General features: G+C 37.6%; 1 protein-coding gene across 12 annotated transcripts in view; it reads left to right on the top strand.

The window, feature by feature from the left end:
* CARMIL1 (capping protein regulator and myosin 1 linker 1) overlaps nucleotides 1-21,610 on the top strand; it is a 292,788-nt gene that overhangs the window by 249,060 nt on the left and 22,118 nt on the right. For all 12 annotated transcript variants that reach the window (XM_037842684.1, XM_037842686.1, XM_037842691.1 and 9 more), the window contains 3 exons: nucleotides 9,726-9,792; nucleotides 10,039-10,235; nucleotides 18,125-18,237. In XM_037842684.1, coding sequence (XP_037698612.1) covers nucleotides 9,726-9,792; nucleotides 10,039-10,235; nucleotides 18,125-18,237 — 377 coding nt within the window. The remainder of the gene's footprint in view (nucleotides 1-9,725; nucleotides 9,793-10,038; nucleotides 10,236-18,124; nucleotides 18,238-21,610) is intronic.

The raw sequence follows: 21,610 nt of genomic DNA, 5'->3' as shown, positions 1-21,610 counted from the left end.
TCATTTCTCAGCTTCAAATCCACTTTAGCCCTTCAGCAAGTATGCAGTTGAAATCCAAAAATGCCATACCCATGGCCAAAATGGCTTTGTTGTGAGAAATATTTCAGAACATCCTCTATCGTGGCCATAGCAAAGCCTCAGTAATACTTTTAGTTGAGCACTGTGTGGTCTCCACTCCCCTGTGGCTTAGTGAAGTAACCTTCTGTATAGTTATTTCATGTTGAGACTTTAAAGTTGGAAAATGTGAATGAAAGACATTCGTACAGGGTTTGTACAGTTAATATTAAGTAAGGACAATAGATAGGGCTGTGCACTTATATTCTGAAAAACATTCTTGTTTTATCAAAACAGGAAAATAGTTTATCCAACTTTTCACTACAGCATTCACTTTATTGAACAGTTAACATCTTAAAACGAGATCAAAACCAAGGAAAAATCAAAAGTGGCAAACAATGATGCATTGTTTTTGACAAATTTCCTTAATTTGGGTGAAATACATTATATTAATAAGAATGATGATCTAAAGTTATGAGCAAATAACCATCAAAATAATGGATCTGGGCCCCTCGTCTCTTGCTTCTATCATCTGGTGAGAGGCCTGCATGCTCCCTCTCGGCATGTGTACTCAAAAAATTTTCTACCTACTTGAAAATTTTTAAAATTAAAAAAAAATTTAAATTAAAAATTTTTTAATTTTTAAGTTTTTTAAAAAAAATTAAAATGGATCTGTAATTTTGAGAGCGCTCCCTTGAGAATCCATTCCCTTTGCAGAATCTCACTGGAGATTCTCACTTGAGAATCCAGTCAAAGGAGATATTAAAAGGAGTTGATTAGTCCAAATAGTTAAAGATCATGCTTCCAAATCACACCAAGTTTTAAGTAGTTTTGGTGGTGAGCCATCTTTATCTAAAGCTCTATTTGAGGCTGTAGAGTTAGAATGAAGGGGTTTCAGGACATAATCTCAGACAAGTTTGGCAATTCATGAAATCTAAGCCACTTCATTTGTGACTTTAAATCAGCAAGAATGTGACCTCCTGATTTCTGATTGATTATTGCAGCTGTCCAACCAGAATCCGAAGTCAGCAGGCCCTAAAAATCACCCTTCAACCTTTTTTACCTGTTACCACTGGAGTTTGACTAAAGTTTTTTCAAGCAGTCAAGCAAATTGCTGTGATTTAATATGGGTTTGTTTTTTTGGTTGTTGTTAACTATTAAGTTTGTCATCTGTATAGAACTTAATATTCTATGGACGTATCAAATGTGCTACATTAGCATTTGTGGCTTGTTTTTTGATTATTCATCTTGATATCCATTCTGGAGGACAGTATTTAAATCTTGTCCTTACCTTTTCATTCTAGCCTTCTATTGTAATATGGTTTTTCCAAAGATCTGGACCTAAAAGATATCACTCAGATATAACACCCAGGTTTTTATATTATTATATATGACTATTAAAACTCCAGGTAGTTTTTCCCAATTGTTTGTCCTTTTGCAGTAAAGAAGATGTTAAAATGGCATTCAACTTTTTATGACTATTGGAGTAAATATTGGGCTTAATAGCACAGTCAAGTAAATAGCACAGTAAAGTATAATAAAAGAGTTTCCCCACTCTTTTATTATAATGCTACAATAGCTCATACCTGAACATGTATTAAGCCTCATGCTTCTCTGTACCACGTTACTAATCAATGCCCTCATCATAAGATACTTGCTTGAAATTGGTGCCAAGTAGTTTCATTCTTGAACCCATGCTTAAGAAAAATGTATTAAATTATATTCATTCTTCAAAGAGAACATTCAAGTGTGAAATTTCACTTTGCCCTCAGCCTCAAGAAGATGCATTAAAAATGAACAAAAAGTGAATCATTTACTATTTTCTGGAGGAAAATGTGACAAAGATAGGAAGATAAAGATTTAATTTTCTTGTATCAAAAAAAAAATGCAGATCTGGAAAATAAGGAAATGAACCATTTTTATTGCAAAATTGTACTCCACTGTAATCTTCACTGTGGCCTGTCATCCCTACTCCCTGAATGTTTTTGTTTTAACATCCTGGTGCCATTTTAACCTTTATATGAAATGAGACTCTAGATATGAAAGTTAATGAGTATAATGTGAATAGTTGGATTTAATGTTGCATTCAGTAGGAAATGTGGCACATCACTAAATCTCGGGCCCTTTGTCCATTGATTTATTGCCGCTTTCTGAGTTATGACTTCCACCTGCCTACTCTTCCTAAAGTATTAAAAGGAAGACTCTATGCCATGTAATACTTACTGTAGGAAGGATTAGACTTCTCTTTTTCTGAGTGATGATTTCAGATTTTAAAAGTGGAAAATGCATAAAATTATTTTTTAAAGTACAAGTGTGGTAATACTACTCAGATATTTGAGTGTATATATCAATTAAGAATCACTATTTTCATTCCTCTTGAGTATTAACCTAGCCAAAACTCTAGGAGGAAATATTTAAATGTTTAAAATCTAGTTCATTAGATGGGAATTACCCACGTTAATTTTAAAAGTAAGTGCACAGAAAAGTACAAGGTGATCCTTGTTATCAGAAAGCAAGGATTGGCTCCAAGCCTGATGGCGTAATTTCACAGACTACAAAAGCCACACTGAAATGGTTTCCACTGGGAAACTGAGCACCAAAAGAAGAATAGTAATAGTGTATGATATGTTGAATTTATCAAGTAAAAGATCTGTGAGTCTATAGTAGTAATCAGAAAACAGCTAAACAAAAAGAGAGGAGGATACAAAGAACTTAAAAAAGGGAAAGTTGTTCTTTACAAAGGAATGGGGGCTAATAAATGTAAGAATGATAGATGTAGAAAATTACAATTGTGCAACTCCTGGTATATTCATTAACCTGGTAGGGATTGTCAGTATTTGCAAAAAAATTGACTAGTCCACATGGACTAAAAGTATGACCTCACGGAGTTATTATCAGTTACCAAGGGAGAAGGTGCCTTTACAGTGGAGCATTTGGGAGGTCACTGCCTAATCAAGTGATCAAACTCAGCATCACCAGTAGCAGAAGAACCTGAGATCATGTGCCACCTGATATGATTCAGTCAGTAGGTCACATCATCAAGCAGTATTCGTGCTTAAAATGTTTCACCTGAATCTAATTATGAGGAAATAGACAATTCCAACATGTGGAGATCTATGAAACAATTGGCCTGAATTCATCAAGAAAGTCAGTGTTATGAAAAACAAAGGTAGAGGGCTGGGGATGGGGTGCTGTGTTACATAAAGGAGACTAAAGAGATGCAACCAGATACTCTGGATTATTAGATTATTAGATTAGATTACTTCCTGGATCCGAAATGGGGTTGGGGGAGTGTTATAAAACATTAGAGGGACAATTGGGGAAATTTGAATATGAACTGTAGTCTGTATATGAGACGATAAATACATGGCTATGTAGAATATAATTTTTAGGATGGTTGTGCAGAAATATTTAAGGGTGAAGTGTCAAGATGTCAGCAACTTTTAAGTGGTTCACGCAAAAATAAAGTAAGTGTGTGTATGTATGTGTGTGGTTGTGAAAGAGGGAGAATATAGAGGAAATAAAGGAATGTGACAAAATGTTAACTGGTGAATCTAAGTGAAGTGAAGAATACACTGGTATTTATTATACTGCTCTTGCATCTTTTCCTATAAATTTGAAGACTTTTCAGAATAAATAGTTGGAGTGAAGTTAGGTATATATATATACACACACACACACATATACACAAAAAGTTTATTAGTTAAGGAGGCAGACACCAGTCCACTATCAACTAAGGATCCGTTAGGAAATTTTTTCACATCAGTATAAGATGAAATGAGAAATATAAGGACAACAGTTGTCATGAAAACATTCACAAAAATAAATTTATCTGTTTTAAAAGGCTATCCTTTTTAATGAAATTGCGTCTTTCCCATTTTATCTTTGTACCAAAGTGCCTATTTAGGAAATGACGTTATAGTAGTGATTTTCTTTTTTAAACCAGACTATAATATCCAAAAGTGAGGAGAACACTGGATTCATTCGGTGGTTTCATTCACAAGGATGGCCTCACCTCACCCCCACCTCCTTCCCACGTCCTGATGGGGTGACATTGAAGTCAGCGTTTCCTGAATGAGTTCCAAAATGTGTACAGAGGAATAGGGGAATAAACTAATGATCTTCAATCCATTGAAAAGTTAAAAGCTGAATTGTCATTTGCCATGTTTTCCTTCTTCATAGGAATATGTTTTGCTTGCCTGTCATTTTAGAAGTTGAACCTATTGAAAGGTTTCTTACCTTTGCTTATAATGATTTTTTGGTGGGTAATTGGGACAGAAGTATTTGTGTTGTTGAATTAACCTTTCAGAAAAGAGAAGGAAGCTCTGAAATCATTTGTGGGACTTAACCTTCAGCTATAACTCTATTATGTGTGTATCTACAACCACACCTTTAAGGAAGCTTTCGAAGGAAATATGGGTTGAAACAGGTGCAGGAGTCTTTAATTTGGTAAATTCAAGAATACTTGGAAAATATATTTTTATCTTTCCCTTTGCACTCAGCAAGGTCGTTTTCACACCAACAATGTGTCATAAAAATAAGCTATATTTGGAGAAAATTACCTAATATGGTATGAAATTAGAAGTCTGGAGATGGAGACTTTTTCAGAACACTACTGGTTGAAGTCTTTGTAATAAGCAAATAATATTGATGATTATAACAACAGTGATGGTGGCGTCAGTCCTAGGGTATGCTTCTTGTTTATGGGCTGTCTGTCCTGCGAAGGAACACAAACCACTTACTATAACAGCATTCACAAATTGAGGAGCCCCGTATTTCCATCCCATTTTACGTTAAGAAAAATTGACGCCTAAAAATAAGGAACTTGGGCAGTGGGATGGGGTTGGGGGGGTCAGCCCCATGTAGTTGGTGGCCATCCTTAAGCATGTTTTCAGCAGAGTTGTAAAAGATCCTTCAACGCACACACACAGTGCTTTTGCAAAGCCTCATTCTACAACTAGACTTCTTGATTTGGGGCTTTTAAAAAATTCTTCTCTTTTATGAATTTTCAGAATAATATTAATGATGACCAATGAGGTTTTAAAAATTTAAGTGGAGGTTTAATGTGAAAGGTAAATACCACTGACATGACCAAGGTGACCTAAATCCCCACCAAGTTAAGCTGTTGGTAGGTAACTGTGCTCAGTTCTGGCATCACCTCTTTCTGGAAGGAGAAGAGAGAACTCAAAGATGCTGAATCCTAAAATGTGGTGGGGCATGTAGAATGATGTAAAAGGCCTTCAAGAATGGACGTGTGTATGTGCCCATAGACACATTTTCCCCTCTTGATGACTGGGGTTAGCCCTGTGGCCCAAAAGCCAGGACCTGCATGTGGTTTTCTAGTATCCATCCAGTCTTATGTCCACCATGTGCCTTTGCAGCTATTGACGTCTCCATTCCCGAAAATGGGGTTAATGCCTTGTGGACTGGATAAATGGCACCTTGCACACACTTAGCAAAAGTGGTAATTTCTGCATGTTTGAGTTTGTGCAGTTTTGTTCAAGCTTTAATTGTGCTTCTGCTTATAAAAAGCTAGGTTATGTGCCTTACTTAAGCCAGTAATATTTTGACCTTGTTCCTGCCTTACTCCTTTGCCATGAAGGCTTTTTATGTATTTTAAAGCTTTTCTCTTTCTTTGTGAATGGTGTCTCTCTCCCTTTTCTAGTAATGCTGTTGCTTTATCTCTCCTCCATTCATATTTTGTTTTTCCCTTTCTTTTTGCTGCATGGAGACTCTCTGCTGTACAAGTGTAAGTATTTTTTGGTGGCTCTGCAGTTTCTGGCTGTACTAGTTTACATTCTTGGGCTCCATTTGCTTCTGTGCTGCCTGGCTGGTCTCCCAGGAGACCATAGTTTCGTCACCCATCTGCAGTTCCTGAATGAAATAGGCAGCAATTTAGAGATGAGATTGGATTTTACAAGATGGTTCAGCTAGCAAAACAGCCGGTGAATTTAAAATATCCCCAGCTACGTGCCTGAAAGCAAGCCGACTGTTGAAGAGGATACAAATGTTCAAGAGAGGGAAAGTGTCCCTCCTATTCATGCTAACATATAACATGATTACTTAAGCTTTGAGGTTTTATTTATTTGTTTGTTTACTTATTTATTTATTCTGACTTTTGTCATATTCCTTGTTTGGGGCCCAACCCAAGTTTATGAAAAATCCACATCATGATTCACTTCTTGTAATTGAGGCAATTTACTAATCTGCTTCTCAAGTAATAGTGAGTTTTTTTTTTTTTTAAACCTTTGGAAGAAAAAGTAATTAGGGATTCTTGGGCTTGGAGTGAAAGGGTTGTTTCTTATTCTTTGTGCAAATTTGATAAAACAAACAGAAAAACTACCTCCTATCTTTCTGGGAGTAGAAGCAGTTTAAACCTTGTTTTAAATTGGTGTGTCTAGGAATTATATGTTAAAAGTGAGTTTATCAGGAAAAGAGGTGCTGTGTTGTTTCTAAGGTTCCAACATTAGTCTTTAACTTTTGGTAAAAGTGGGCATATCTCTGTTGCACTAGATGCAGAATAATTTTAAATCCATTATAAAAATTGGGGGTCAAATGAATAAGATTTCAGAGTGATGCAGACATTGATTCTGCTTTTGGATACTTATCTTAGCAAATAGATCCTTGACATTTTGTTCATATTGTCTGCCATGAACAAAACAGATTTATTGATGGTTTGTGATGCTTAGACAAGAAAGGACTCTACATTTAGGATTTACCTTCTGAAGTTACATTTGAAAATAAGGGTTTAACACATTTTTCCTTATGCTTTTTGAAGGTATGTAGATTGAAAATTACTTCTGTATACTCCCAAAATGCATTTGTAAAGATATGTAATATCATCTAGGCCTAAAGTCATGGTTGGTGGTATTTAACCATGAATTGATTTGTGGAACATCCATTTGGAGTGTAGTATGCAGATCCTCTGTTTTCATGGCCAACCCCCTTCGTCTACTAGGAACCTTGTGATTTCCCTGACTCAGAAACTACTTCGAAGAAACAATTTCAGGAAATTAATCCTTTCACTTTAGTACAAAAGGAGAAGCGAGTTAGCGGTTCTAAAGAGGGAGATGAAGTAAGAGTCTTTTCAGGATATGCAGTTCAGTTAACCAAAGGGCAGGGGAGTGCAAATAAACCAAATCTTTAGAAAAACATTGAATTTTTCTTCATAAATATACACTTAGGTGGATAATTGTAAGGTTGATTCTTAGATTTTCTCTTGCTTTAGATTTATATATAATGGGATTATAGGAATAAGCCAATAAGATTGAACAAGTCAGTATTTTCTGTGAAACTGTTAAGGGAAAAAAAAATCCAAAGAAAAGAAGGAAAAATATCAGAGAAATAAGATTCTTTTTATTTTCCTCTGTTTTATACTTAAACTCCACAAGAGAAATAGATGGTAAAACAGTATCTCAATAAAGAGAAATATGTGTAACTGGGTTGCAATTTAGAAAGTAGCTTGATAGCAAGTCCTGCATATTATAGCAAAAGGTCATTGGCCTTGTCCAAAGATGGCAGAACTTCAGAACTAACAGATATGGTAAATTCAATGAAAGAGTTTTATGGGAAATAGAATTAGACTTTATATCTGCTTGTAAAGAGCACAATAAGGGAAAACAATGAAATAAATTAAAATGCAGTTTTTTAATATTCAAACTTTACATACTAGGTTTTGAGGCATTAGGAAGATGGGCCAAGAGAAGCAAACTAAATTCTACCCTTGAATTGATGTCAGCTACCCAAAATTCCTGATGATTTCATGTTTCCCAATATGTCTCTAAAATTAGGTTCAACTGAATGACTTATTTTTAGATGAGTGTTGGTTTATAAATGGGTCTCTTTCTATATATGGAAGATATATATACACACACTTTATAAAATGAATATAATCATATATACATGTAACATATATATGTTTTGTATGTTTTATGTTCATTTGGCATCCATTATAAAGGCTTTAATGATAGGGAAACTTGAGCCAGATTTTTTTTTTTGTCCATGAACACCCTTTCCTTAAAATCTAATATAGTCACAGAAAGAGATCTTTATTCTATACATTATTTTAACTTCTTTTCTATTTCTTTGTGACTATCTCAGTGAAATTGGCTGGAAATTCTATCCCAAGCTACTTCTTGATCCTTTAATATACAGTGGCTGTGCACAATGTGGATACAATACTAAAGAGCTTTCCAAGACTAAACACAGCATATATTTTGGTAGTTTGTGTCTCCTGAGAATTAATTATTTCCAGAGGTTTCTCTTATGAATAGACCAGTGAGGCCCCTCACTTCTCCACCCAACTACTGGCCAATTTGGGGGAGAACTGCATTGAAACTGGACTCCTTTCCAGTTGCATTGGACTGACTGTTTTTACAGAACCCGCAGAGCCTTTCACTTTATACATATTTCCCTGATTGTCTGCCTTTAACCAAACTTTGAAAGAACCAGGGAACAAATACATTTCAGGAAGACTTCTCTGGTTTAAAATACAATGGCTCATAATTTTTCTTCTTTTTTCTTTCAACAATTAATATTAGGTAAAAGATATTACTAAAACAGGCATTATTATAAAAAGTGTAAAGTTGTTTGCCTTTAAATTCAACGTGAACCAATTTAATTTTTGAACCAAAGGAAGTTTTTCACCTATGTGAATTTTTTGAGAAAGCCTTAACTGACAACCTATTAAATGAAATGAAAGTCTGCAAACTAAGTTGTTTCAGCCATGTTATCTCTTAATTTACACAAATACCAGTTTCCAGTAGCTATTAAACAAGTTAAAACATTCCTAAATTCCATCTGTATTGAATCAGTGGTGTGTAGAAAGGAGGCTGGGCTAGCCTTTGTAGATGGTTCCCTGGCACTTTCCTACTGATAATTTGAATGTTAGTCTTTGTTATCTCCAGGGCTCAATTTTTTCCTTTAAGTTTAATTTGTCTAGGTGATGACCCAGTTCCTTCCAGTTTTACATTTGGGTGACCCTACTGAGGAAGAAGATAATGTTTTTCTTAGGGGTGGTACTGCATAATCAACAACTGACACCAAAGCTGCAAACATGCTCTTTGGAAATTTTGGCCGTGGTTTGGGGTTTGGTCTAATTTTTTAAGGACTAGCAGGATCAACAACATCTTACTGAGAAGGGAAAGTAGATACAGACTTTTGAATCCCAGTTAGTCTTTACCTATTATGTAAAAACCAGAATCTTGGTGGCAGAAATGTGAAATAAAAGAGTTTCACTTAAGTCATTGAAGTGAGGCACTTGAGAATTCAGTGCTGCTTACCTTGATGCTGCTGATAACAAGCGATGAGTAACTTTGAGCAACTGATTTTTACAGCCTTTCGATCTTTATATCCATTTTAACATCCTCATGTACAGCTTAAAGTTAAGTACTATATCATTCATTGTTCCTTTCAGCTATATAAATAGATTTTAACTGATTAGGGCTGGGAAAAGAAAGCAAGAGGATAGCTGTATCTTCAGAGAAAATTGTGGAAACATTTAGAAATGTTTTGTTTCAGTCTTTTCCGTAAAGGCTATCTATCAGATGTTACCACACTATCCTTTAAGGAATTGAACGTCCTGAATTAAAATAGTCTATCCAGAATGTTTCTGAAGTTTGAAAGGCAAGTTTTCTGTGATTACCTTTCTAAATGCTTTATTTTATTGCTAGATGACTCCTAAATCCAAAAGGAAGAGTATTCATAGCCGAATGCTGCGGCCTGTTTCCAGGGCCTTTGGTGAGTATTTAAAGCCAATCGTTTCCTTGTAGCTATGAAACAACCTTCATCGAGGACCTCAGGCCCCTTTAGGGATGTTTCTTAGGGATACTCTGTATTACTAATGGGTGTAAATCTTGAGAGCGCCAAGTGACTTGTAAATGGATGTTTTCTATTCCGTAATAGACTTAAAGCTACTTTTGAAACTTTGTTTTTTAATCAGTCTCTCTACAATAAATTTGAGCCTTGGGCTTTGTCTTACTTTAGAAATGGAGTTTGATCTGGATAAAGCCCTGGAAGAGGTGCCGATTCACATCGAAGATCCGCCTTTCCCATCCATCAGACAAGAGAAACGGAGTTCAGGTTTTATCTCGGAGTTGCCCTCCGAAGAAGGGAAGAAGCTGGAGCACTTTACCAAATTAAGGCCAAAACGGAATAAGAAACAGCAACCCACCCAAGCAGCGGTAGGTGAACTGCAGAGGCCCCATCTCTCCTTTTCTTTCCCAGGTGGAAATCTGGTGAGTTTTGCTGAAATACTTTACGCAACATGAAAGCTTGTCGTTAATGAAAATAGAACCTCTCAGTGTGAGCTTCATGCAAATTATCTCAACTTGATGCTCAACTATTTTGGAGAAAACAGTGGTATAAGGTTTTCAGCTCTTCAGAACAGAGCTGCCCATGAAAGTCCCTAGAAAAACATCAGGCCTGTGGGTGGAGATAAACAGGCTACCTCTGTAGCATTTTACAGTGTCTGGGTAAAAAGATGTGAAAAAAGGATCACATAATTTGTTTGTAATTGAAAATAGTTTGTATTTGATTTTGCAGTACACACGAAATTCCCCCCCCACTCCCCCACACAAACAAATACACATATCTCCATATTCTAGCCTTCTGCTGTGGCATCTGTTTTGATAGCCTAGAACTGATGTGGTGGGAGAAGAGGCTGTAAGTGGGAGAACCAGCTGCGGGACTCTCAGAATCCTGATCTTTTTCTTATAGCAGAAGATTGAATTCTGTGTGCTAATAGGACTTAGTGTAATTTACCCCTTATCTCCCTCCAGGTAATGTCTTTTTCATTCCTTATAGCCAAACGTCTTGAAAAGTTTGTCTTTGCCTGGTCTCGCTCTCTCAATCTCTCTCTCAATCTCTCTCACCTTCTTTTCACTTTACAGTCCACCAAAATCTTCATTCTAGACCTGTCAACCCCGACCTAATCCAGTGGACATTTTTCACGTCATCTTATCTGATATCTCAGCAGTTACTTGGCACCAATAACTTCATCCTTCCTGAGAGGTATTTCCCCTGGGCCTCTGAGTTGTCCCACTCTTCTGTTTTTCACCTACCTCTTTAGTTATACTTTTTCATCTTCCCTCTGCCTGGCCTTCAAGTGTTTTATTTGCATTCTTCTTGGTCTCATTTAAAACCATGGCATCAATCTCTGTTATTGGCTCCTGATTCTTACCTCCAGCCCAGGGCTCTCTCTGCTCAACTCCAAATTCATATATCCACTTGCCTCATGGTCACCTCTGTTTGAACGCCCCAGAGGACCTCAAGCTCAACAAATTCAAAACTGTAAGCCTGTCTTTCCCTCCAAACTGCCCTTCCTTTTATATCCCCTGACCTTAAAGAGGCTTTGCCAATTGATGGTTAGAAACCTGGATATGACCCTGAATACCAGCTTCCCTTTCCAAACCCCGGCCTGCTCTCCACCATCCTACCTGGCCATACCTCATGCCATCCATTCTTCCCATGCTGTGTTTCTGTCCTCCAGTGCTGCACCTTTCTCTCAGTGCTTCCCACCCCCTAGTACTTCTTGTCTTTCAGGTCTCAGCTGAGGCAAGACTTCCTCCAGGCAGCTCTCTTGGTCTCCAGATTTTGCCCTTACCTGGCTGCCATTGCTGCACTTTGAGGAAGGCCATTCTCTGATATGAGTAGTGCCCAGTATGCAGCCCAAGTGTCCCTATATGGAGGTCCTGTGACCCCAAGCCTGATGCTGAGCATGTTATAGCTCTGGTCAATTGATGTATTTACTATATTAATATTTACTTTCCCATTAATTCCCTATTTCCCCTCCCCTGCACTAAAATGGAGGAGGAAGAGAAAAACAAAAAAAGTACCTGGAAACTGATTCAGTACCACTTTAATCACTAATTTGTGGGATTCTCAGCCACATTTATTAAGGAACAAGTCAACTAATTTTATAAAAATTAGTATTTAAAAAAATACTAATTTTCTTAGTTGAAGTAACTTTCAGAAGGTCTTTCCTTTGGGGAAAAGAGCTTCACCTGGATAAATTAGAGTGGGAATGCCATGTTTGAAGGTACCAGAATGTGTCTGCACACCTGTGAAGGGGAAGGGAAAAAACAGTGCAATGTGAGTTAGGATAACACCAGCTGCCAAATGAGGCAAACTTTTATGATGTTAAATCCCTGATTTTTCCGAGTTTATTTCTTGCTCACATCATAGTCCAATGTGGGTATTTCTGGTCAGGAACCCTTCAGTGGTCATTTAGGGACCCAGGCTGCCTTCCCCTTGCAGTTATACCTTCCACCGTTCCCTTGATCTTTGGAGTCCTGTCCATTCAACTAGAGGATCATAAGGCACTAAGGTTCACATGCACAAGATTTTATGGACCAGACCTGGAAGTAATGGACTTCATGTTCATTCAGATATCATTAGCCAGAACTCAGCCACATGGCCACCTCATGGAACAGAGCCTGGGAGACACATTCCAACCATGATGCCAAATAGTGGTGCAGAAGTGCTTATGGGGGCTTTATATTCATCCACCGCAGTTAGCAGACCCTTTTTTATACTTTCACCTATAATAACTATAGGCAAAAAGTATTCCCTAAAGGAAAAACCATTAAAATCTGCCTGGAACAGTGGAAGGAACACTGGACTGGGATTCAGGAGCTCTGCCAGCTTCTCGTCATGATCCTGCCACAACCTAACGTCATCTATCAGTAGAAGACATTCTAAAAATTATCTACTCATTATACAAAGGAATATAAAGCCCAGCACAGGCAACCCATTTGCCCATGTTCATAACCCTCAATTGCTATAATATTCCCTTCCCTCTACATGATATGTCAGTGTTAATAGATTTGCCTTGGATTTTTGCCGTGACCCCATACTACATGGCCCTGTAATGAAACAGACCAACTCTAATTAAAATCAGTTAAATGCTGGGTAATAGATTTTCCTCATACGTGGTTTCAGTAGTAGTATCACAAGGCTGAAGGGATTTTGAAGTCATCTGCTCAAGTGCTTAAAAATTCCTACACAGCCATCAGTTGGCCAGCCTGTCTACATTGAGCTCCTTCTCTGGAACAACCATTTTCTAATAGCTCTATTGCTAAAATCTGCTCCTGTAGATTCAACTTAGCTGTCTTATTAATGTCTTCTGGGTATGTATGGGGGGGTGGGAGTAGAGTGGGTGGGGTGGCTCATGTTCTTTAAGTACCTTCTGTTTATCAGACTTTCAAATATTTATGGGCCATTACTAAGTCTTTCTTTCTCCAAACCAAATGTCTTCAGCTCTTTGGATGTTCCTCATATGATATTGTCTGAAATCTATTTACCATTCTTATTATTCTCATTTGAATAAATTGCAGTGTGGCACCCCAAACAAAACAGAGTCCTTCTGTAGAATCTGGCCGCATCAACTCCCTCCTTTAAAATACTATACTTCTATTTACTCAACCACAGATTGCATTCACTTTTTTAATTGGCCATATCATCTAGATAACTGTTATTGGTCTTACTGTCAGGCAAGACCTATAAATCTTCTGTTTTTATAAGCATCTTTCAGACAGGAAAGGGAAGGAGGAAATAGAGTACATGCATCCGAAAATCAAAACTTACCAGAAGTCTGTAGCACACTTCCCCTTACATCTTACTGCCCAGAACTGAATTATATTTCTACCCTCAGCTGCAAGGGAGTCTGGGAAGATAAGTGTTTCCATTGGTCACGTTAGTACTCCAAATAAAATCAGGGTTTTGTTGCCAAACAGCAAGAGAGAATAGATACTGGGGAGACACATAGCAGTTTCTGCTGTTATTTATCCAGTTGAGAAAGTTTCCTTCTATCGTAATTTGCTAATTTTTTTTCAAAGAATGGTTGTTTAATTTTTTTTTTTTCAATATTTGTTGTAATCATGATTTTCATCTCAATCTACTTTTGTGGTGAGTCACATTAATAGATTTCTCTAATGTTATATCATTCATGATCATGATGATTTTCCTTTGTTTTAGTATATTGCTAGGCTTCATTTGCTAATATTTTATTAGGATTTTTGCATCTAAGTGCATAAATGAGAGACCTAATTTTCTTTTTCTTGTCTAGACTGTGTCTATTTTGTATAGCAAAGTTATACTGTCTTTGTAAAATTAGTTGGGAAGCTTTCTCTCCTTTTCTCTTCTCTGGAACGATTTGCATAGAGTCAACATTGTCTCTTCCTCTCCTGGGAAATCAGCTGGGCCTGTTGCTTGTGTGCTGTGTGCAGGTGATGCATATATGTAGATTTTTTTTTACTAGGGGTTTAATTTCTTTTGTTATAGATCTATTCAGGTTACCTAATTCTTCTTGAGACCATTTTGGCAATTTATAATTTTCTTGGAAATTGTCCATTTAGTCTAATTTTTCTTTTAGCTGTTTATAGAATTCTTTTAAGTCTTTAACCTTTTCTGCATCGATAGCTGTGTCCCACTTTTAAAAAATTTTCAAGTATACTTTTAATGCCTTCTCTCTTAATCAGTCTTCTGAGAGTATGTATTTTATGTCTTTTTGAAAAAGCTGGTTTTATCAGTTCTTTCAAGTTCATTAATTTTTCTCTTGTCTTTATTATATTTCCTTCATTTCCCGTCCTTTGGGTTTCTTATTTCTTGACTTGATTACTTAGCTCATCAATTTTCCATGTTGCCTCCTGTCTAATATATGCATATAAGATTCTGTGATTATTCAGCTCACTAATTAGCACTCCTTGGCTCCTTGGGTTTGTTTGTTCAGAGGTTTACTAATGTACCTAATTGCCTTTACCTCCCACCCAGCTCTCTCCATCCGACCTACAAAGACATCAGGAGGGATTTGGCAGATGCCTTGTCAAAATCCAGGTGCACTGCCTCCTCTATTTCCCCCATGTATTCATCCTAATAATCCTGGCAAAGGGAAAACGGAGGGTGGTCTCAAATGTCTATATAGTCCTCACAATCACCAGATTATCTTCCAAGCCTTTGCAAATTATCCTTTTATCATTTACATATACACCATAGATGCAAAATCTACCATCTTTAGATTTCTCAGATATTGCCAGAAGCGGTTCCTGATTTTATTTGCAAAGCCTTTCTCTGAGCTGGTTCCAGCCAGCTCAGGATTCTCTTGCTGTCCCTGAGGTTTCTGTTCTCCCTTTGAAACAGCCATGCTACGCTCTGCAGTCTGAAATTTATTCTCCTTGACGGATAGACCAAAATCAAATGGAATTTTGAGAACTTCTGATGTCTATATAGCCTTTCCCTTCCTTTTGCTAGAAAAATGAGCTAAAACAGCATGTGTGCTTGGCCTTGAACTGTTTTGAACCAACTACATTTCATTTTAGTCCTCGGCTTTTCTGCTGCTGTTCTTACAGGCCAGTGCCACCTCCTGCTTCCTGTTTTAACAGATGCACATTAAGCCACATTTCATTGAGGATCCTTCAGGGATACTGGACTTCTCTTGACCCTCTCTAGTCTTAATCTCTTTATCCCTAAAATGACAGGGCTGGACTGGGGGATCTGTAAGGTGCTGTCTAGCACCCACATCTGGTCAGTTCTGCAGGAAAGCAGAGTGTGTCTTTGAACACTGTGCCTCCCTCTCTGGTGTTCTCCATGTCCCCAGAGACCCTTCTTTGCCAGCTGTGAATTCCATTTCAAAGCAGGAAAAAAGCAAAGAGTCGAACGGAGAAACTTAATTTTTCTTCTCAAACAGTAAGGGGAGTCACTTGAGCAGAAGCCCCTAAGGGTAAGTGTGGGCACACTGGAAGGAAGCCCCTTGTAAAATCCACAGCCAGGCTTTGCTTCCTTCCCCTTCACCCGTCAGTCAGGCACCACGTGCGAGGTGCGAGGTCCCTCAGTGAGGTCCCTCACCCTCTGAGATCCAGTTTGATCTGTGACTAACCGAAAACTGGGATAAAATTCTTTTCTTCCTAGGTCAACTGGTAAATATAAGGGTAAGATATTAATGAGCAAAACACATGCAAACTATCAAGCATTGTGCAAATGTTAGGGGCTATTATTACTATAGAAATTCTATTCTTTGTTCTTTTGCAAAAGGAAAAATAACACAAGGAAGCCCTTTACTACTTTATCTTTTCTAATCAAAACAAAGGTTTTTAAGTGAGCTTTTTTCCCCATAACTGAATTATAGAATTTTGCTTTTTCAGCTTTTTCATTTGAAAGTCGTGCTCCAATTTAAAGCACCATTCAGATGAGACATATAATTGTTTTTTTTATTCACGTTTCATAGGGTTCTTTTTATCTATTTGTTGTCTGCCCCCTTTTCAGCATTTCACAAACTTGAACTCAAACACACAGTTCATTTTCGTAATGGGACGTTTCCTAATGAAGTAGATGATTGTTTAGAACAAATGCTTGGTCTTTTCTTTAAACAATGCATATGCAGGCATGAGCCAGATTACCCCATGGGCAACTTGAGACATGCAAATCAATGGTGGCAAATAGTAACTTCCCCACCACTTTATGCAAGACCAGATTTCCCACCACTTTATGCCCACACCAGATATCTAACCTAGATGTGAATTTGTCCAGTTCCGTGGAATGGTCCATACTCAGGCTCTTTTTTCAATGGCCCACAATGTATCTGAGTGAAATACTGTCTTAACACATCATCGCAGAAAGCAAATCAAGCATCTAAGCTCCAAGCTCACTGTGAGTTGTCCATTCAACCATTCAAAATAGTTTCATTATAGCTTGTCACTATGAGACCCAAGTTTCTGACTGCTTGCTGGACACCTAGTCCTCGATTTCCCACAGTGCCTCAAACACTTGTCTAAAATGGTACTCCTCCTCTTCTTTCCCAAATGTGATCTTTTTTACTGTTTTCCTTAGAATCATACTCCATTTACCTAGCCTAGAAACTTCCACCTCATCTTGAACAACTCCTTTCTTCCCATTCTCACTCCCAGAGTCCTTAATTAGACCTTTTGTCACCTCCAGATTAGACTGCTACAGGAGTCTTTGATTTGTGTTCCTGAACAGTTTTCCTCTTAAAATCTTTGGCCTCTCCAGTCTGTCTCTCATGCTGTTCCAGAATTATCTGCCCAAGATACAGGTGGGTCATGTCATTCTATTGTTAGCTGCCAGCCCCCTCAAAGAAAATCCATAGTCCTCAGCACAGGGTTCAAGGCTATTCATGATAGGTTCTTGTTTTATTAGTTTGGAAGTACTCTACTGGAGGTAATGAGATATTCAATTAAAAGTGATTTAAACAAAGAGAAATATTTGTTTTCTCACTAACAAGAAATCTGGAGGTCTTGAGAACCAGGTCTGGTTTAATCTAGCAGCATAGTACTAGCACCCAGGTGATTTCCACCTTTTTGTATTTTGGCTTTTGTCCTGGGGCTAGCTCCCTTGTAAACTCCAAGTGACTGCTGCAGCTCAGACATGACATCCTCTGTCAGATAACCATGCTGAAAAAGCACATTTTCTCCACTGAAGGAGAACCTGCCTGTGGACTCACCAGTAGATTTCTCCTCATAGTTTATTAACCCTGGTTGTATCACACACCCATGCCTACCAATCCCAGGCAAGGGGATGGAATTAGGGAATTGGGTTTATACAGATTAGTATTCACATCCTGAAACCAGGGCTCTACCAGCAAGAAAGTGAGGGAACAGGGTTGAGGTTTGGGAACGGCTGTTGAGTAAGCCACCACCAGGTTCCTGGCTCAGCAGTTAACTCTAGCCACATGCATCAGGCCACTGGAATTCTCAGCATTCTGGGAATGTATCATGGGTTTCGTGTTGCCATGAATTCCCTCTGCCCATATGTCTGCAGTGCCTTTCTCTGTCTTTAGAAATGCTTAACTCTTCAAGCCCGGTAGGTCTGAACTTCTGATGCCCCAGTCTTCATTAATCCTTCTCCAGGCCTTGCATTCACAGTGCGCTCCCCACTTTGGTTCCCTCCTGCCTTGTCTTATGGTTGTGCACATGACTTCAGTTGCAGTAGATTATAAGGGCCCTTATTTTAGCCAGTCTTGTGCCTCCCATGGCCCTCATCGCAGAGTCTTGAATCTAGCAATCAATGTTTGGTGAAATAAGTTGAATGTAAATACACATCTTGTCTGTTTGTTTTGCAGGTTTATGCTGCCAGCATAGTCTCTCAAGACGGTGAACAGAATGGACTTATGGGGAGAGTGGATGAAGGTGTAGATGAATTTTTCACCAAGAAGGTGACCAAAATGGATTCCAAGTGAGTTGAGTCATTTCATTAATACTATTTAATTCACTTTTGAATTATTGACAGTTACAGTTAAACTGAGTATATACTAAGGCCTATTTATAATGTATTTACAATCCCTTTTTTTTAATGGTATTTACTATTCGGATAGTTTGCACCTGGAAACTTATTAGAAATACAAATTCTCAGGCCTACTGAATTTGAAATTCCAGGAGTGGACCCCAGCATTCTGTATTTTTAACACACCCTCTAAGTTATGCTGTGGCATGTTCAAATTTGAGAACCTCCGTACTATTTGAAAAGAGACCAGAACTGTTTTCTCAGACTTTGTCACATTCACCTCTGGGATTCCATTACAGGGCAGTGAACATTGGCAGGCTAAAATTACTGTCTTTGAAATTCTTACTTGTTCATAATTTGATAAATTTGGGGGCCCTAAATCATTGCTAGACAGTGTCAAATGGCAACAGATTTAGTGCAGCGGTTTCAAGGTTAGCTCCAAGAAGTTCTTTCTGCATTTCCTTACAACTTTGCTTAGAAAACAATTCAGTGATACTTTTATTAACAGTTGTTTTGACTTGGAGCACTCCAGCCTTTAAGCATGATTTGTATCAAGTTATTTTATTTTCAACTAAATACAGATCCATCCTAAAATATACTCTTATCACAGATTTGTGTCTGTGAACTATTCTCTACCTTGAGATATCAAATTCAGGAACAAATTTAAACCACACTGATAAGCCGAGGGCGGGCATTCTGGGCGCAAGTAGAGAAGGAGCCTGTCCAGTCTATAGATTGATGTGCCTTATCTTGCCACAGCAGGATGGTGAGGTGGAAGTGAGTTAAATTTTTATATCCCTAACAGAATAACTTATTGAATTTTATAAGCTTTGGGACCCAATTATTGTCTTCTGTGACACTGACCTTGAAGCTCAGCCTACTATACTTGGTGGAATTCTACTCTGTATCCTTCAGGACCCAGCCTAAATGTCATTTATTCTTTGACACTTTCCTTTCATTGGCCCTCTGCCAAATTAATTGCTCTTTCTATACTGCTGACTTGACACTTTTTTTTTAATCCCCTGCATGCATCTGTTACAGCACACACACTCCTTTGAGAGTTTGTTAGGTTTTAATTTTTCTTTACAGCACAAGGATTAGTTGAATACATTCTCAATATAAAAGATTCAAGTAATACCAACCTACACAGGGCTAAATGCCAAAGTCCCTCTTGATGATTTGTTTTCAGGTCTTTTTTTTCCCAGATAGAATGCTGCTTTCACAAATAACACCTGAGTCTTATTTTTCATTATAATGGGAGTACTTTAAAATGAAAATATAATACTCAGTCTTTAGTGTATTGTCTGCCCTCAATCACTTGGCTGAATGAATTGAGACAGTCTTGGCCTGTACACATATAAACTGTAGGTGCCATCGTAGGCTCTCAATTTCCTAAACCTTAGAAATTGGTATTTAGTTAGTGGGGAGGCTTATGAGCATTTCCTTTGGACTGCGTGTGTTATCTTCCCATGTCATTTCTTCTACCTTTAGTGTGCTGCCTTCTTCTTTCATAGACTCCAAATGAATGTTGGGTAAATTTTAATGTGTAAAATCCATTTTCTGCAAAGATATTGCTCTAGGTGGCCTCTTTTCATGTTCCAATGCATAAATAGATGGAACTAGGTGTGTCAATTTTCATCAAATAATTTGATTATGGAATCTCCTTAAAGTTGTCTTATTTTCATTTCGTTTTGATATATAAAAAATAGTTTGCATTTTAAAACTTCAAATTGTGTGTGAGACCAAAGGAAGATATGTTTATTTGGTGCAAAATCTATATATTCTGTAGCACACCAGATAATTTAACTTGTATGGTCAGTTTACTCAAACACCATAAATACATGGAACTTTGAATTGGGAGTGAGATCTAGTTGGTTTGTACAGGTTACCGTGAAACCCCATACATCACAAAGTAATTTGGGCAGAGAATAAAAATGTGTTTGCAAAGCCCCTCTGAAGGAGTGGTGGAAAATGTGGAAATACTCAACTTCCCCACCTGGGGAATTACTGATATACTCACAAGCATTGAGGACTACCAATTTAGAAGGCCAGGACCTCAGTCTTGGGGCTTGCCTTATGAAGCTTGTTACTGCAATGGAGAGGCTAAGCCTACTTAATAAAGGTGCCTGAGTCACCCCCAGAGAACCTCTTTTTGTTGCTCAGATGTGGCCTGTCTCTCTAAGCCAGCTCAGCAGGTAAACTCACTGCCCTATCCCCTACATTGGGCATGACTCCCAGGGGTGTAATCTCCCTGGCATTGTGGGACATGACTCCTGGGAATGAGCCTGGACCCGGCATCATGCGATTTGAGAAAATCTTCTTGACCAAAAGCGGGAAGTGAAATGAAACAAAATAAAGTTTCAGTGGCTGAGAGATTTCAAATGGAGTTGAGAGGTCATTCTGGAGGTTATTCTTAAGGCATTATATAGATATCCCTTTTTAGTTTTTAGTGTATTGGAGCTAGAAGAAAATACCTGAAACTGTTGAACTGCAACCCAGTAGCCTTGATTTTTTTTAATTTTTGTTTTTATTTATCATTATTATTATTTTTTTTTTAGCCCTGATTTTTGAAGACAATTGTGTAACTATGCAGCTTACACAGTGTGACTGCAATTGTGAAAACCTTGTAACTCACACTCCCGTTATCCATTGTACAGACAGATGAGTAGAAAAATGGGAGCAAAAAATAAATGGATAATAGTTGTATTTTTAGTCATTTTTATTTTCTTATTTTGTTTTCTGGAGTAATGAAAATATTCAAAAATTGATTTTGGTGATGATTGCACAACTATGTGATGGGACTATGAATAATTGGTTGTACATTGTGGATGATTGTAGGGGATGTGAATATATCTCAAAAAAAAAATTAAGTTTAAAAGTTTATTTTCAGTTTGACATGTAGAGGGCTACCCATAGGTAAAGTTACAAAGGAACAACAAAGAATGTTTGAAAATCAAAGTTATACATGCTCAGAGTTTTAAAAGGCAAATGTTCTAAAAGACATTGTACCAAAAAAAAATTTTTTTATTTCCTCACTTCCTAGTCCCCAGAGGCAACCTAGTGTCAGTTCCTTTAGCTGTTTATTTTGTTTGCTTCCATAATTCTGACAAACATGCTTTTATTTCTATTTCCTGATTTTCAGGTTTAGATGGTAACTATAACTCTTGACTCGTTACATTAGAGGAGGACAATTTAGGGGCCACTCACACTTAAAACTCACATGCACACTTTTTTCTTCTCCCCGTCTTTTTTATTTAGTTATAGCATATTGTAGGTTAGAGCAGTACTTAGTTGTTTTCTTCTTTATAACCATGTGAATATTATT

Source organism: Choloepus didactylus, chromosome 7, assembly GCF_015220235.1.
Source record: "Choloepus didactylus isolate mChoDid1 chromosome 7, mChoDid1.pri, whole genome shotgun sequence".
NCBI classification, from domain to species: domain Eukaryota; kingdom Metazoa; phylum Chordata; class Mammalia; order Pilosa; family Megalonychidae; genus Choloepus; species Choloepus didactylus.
This window is presented reverse-complemented; position numbering and strand designations above follow the sequence as displayed.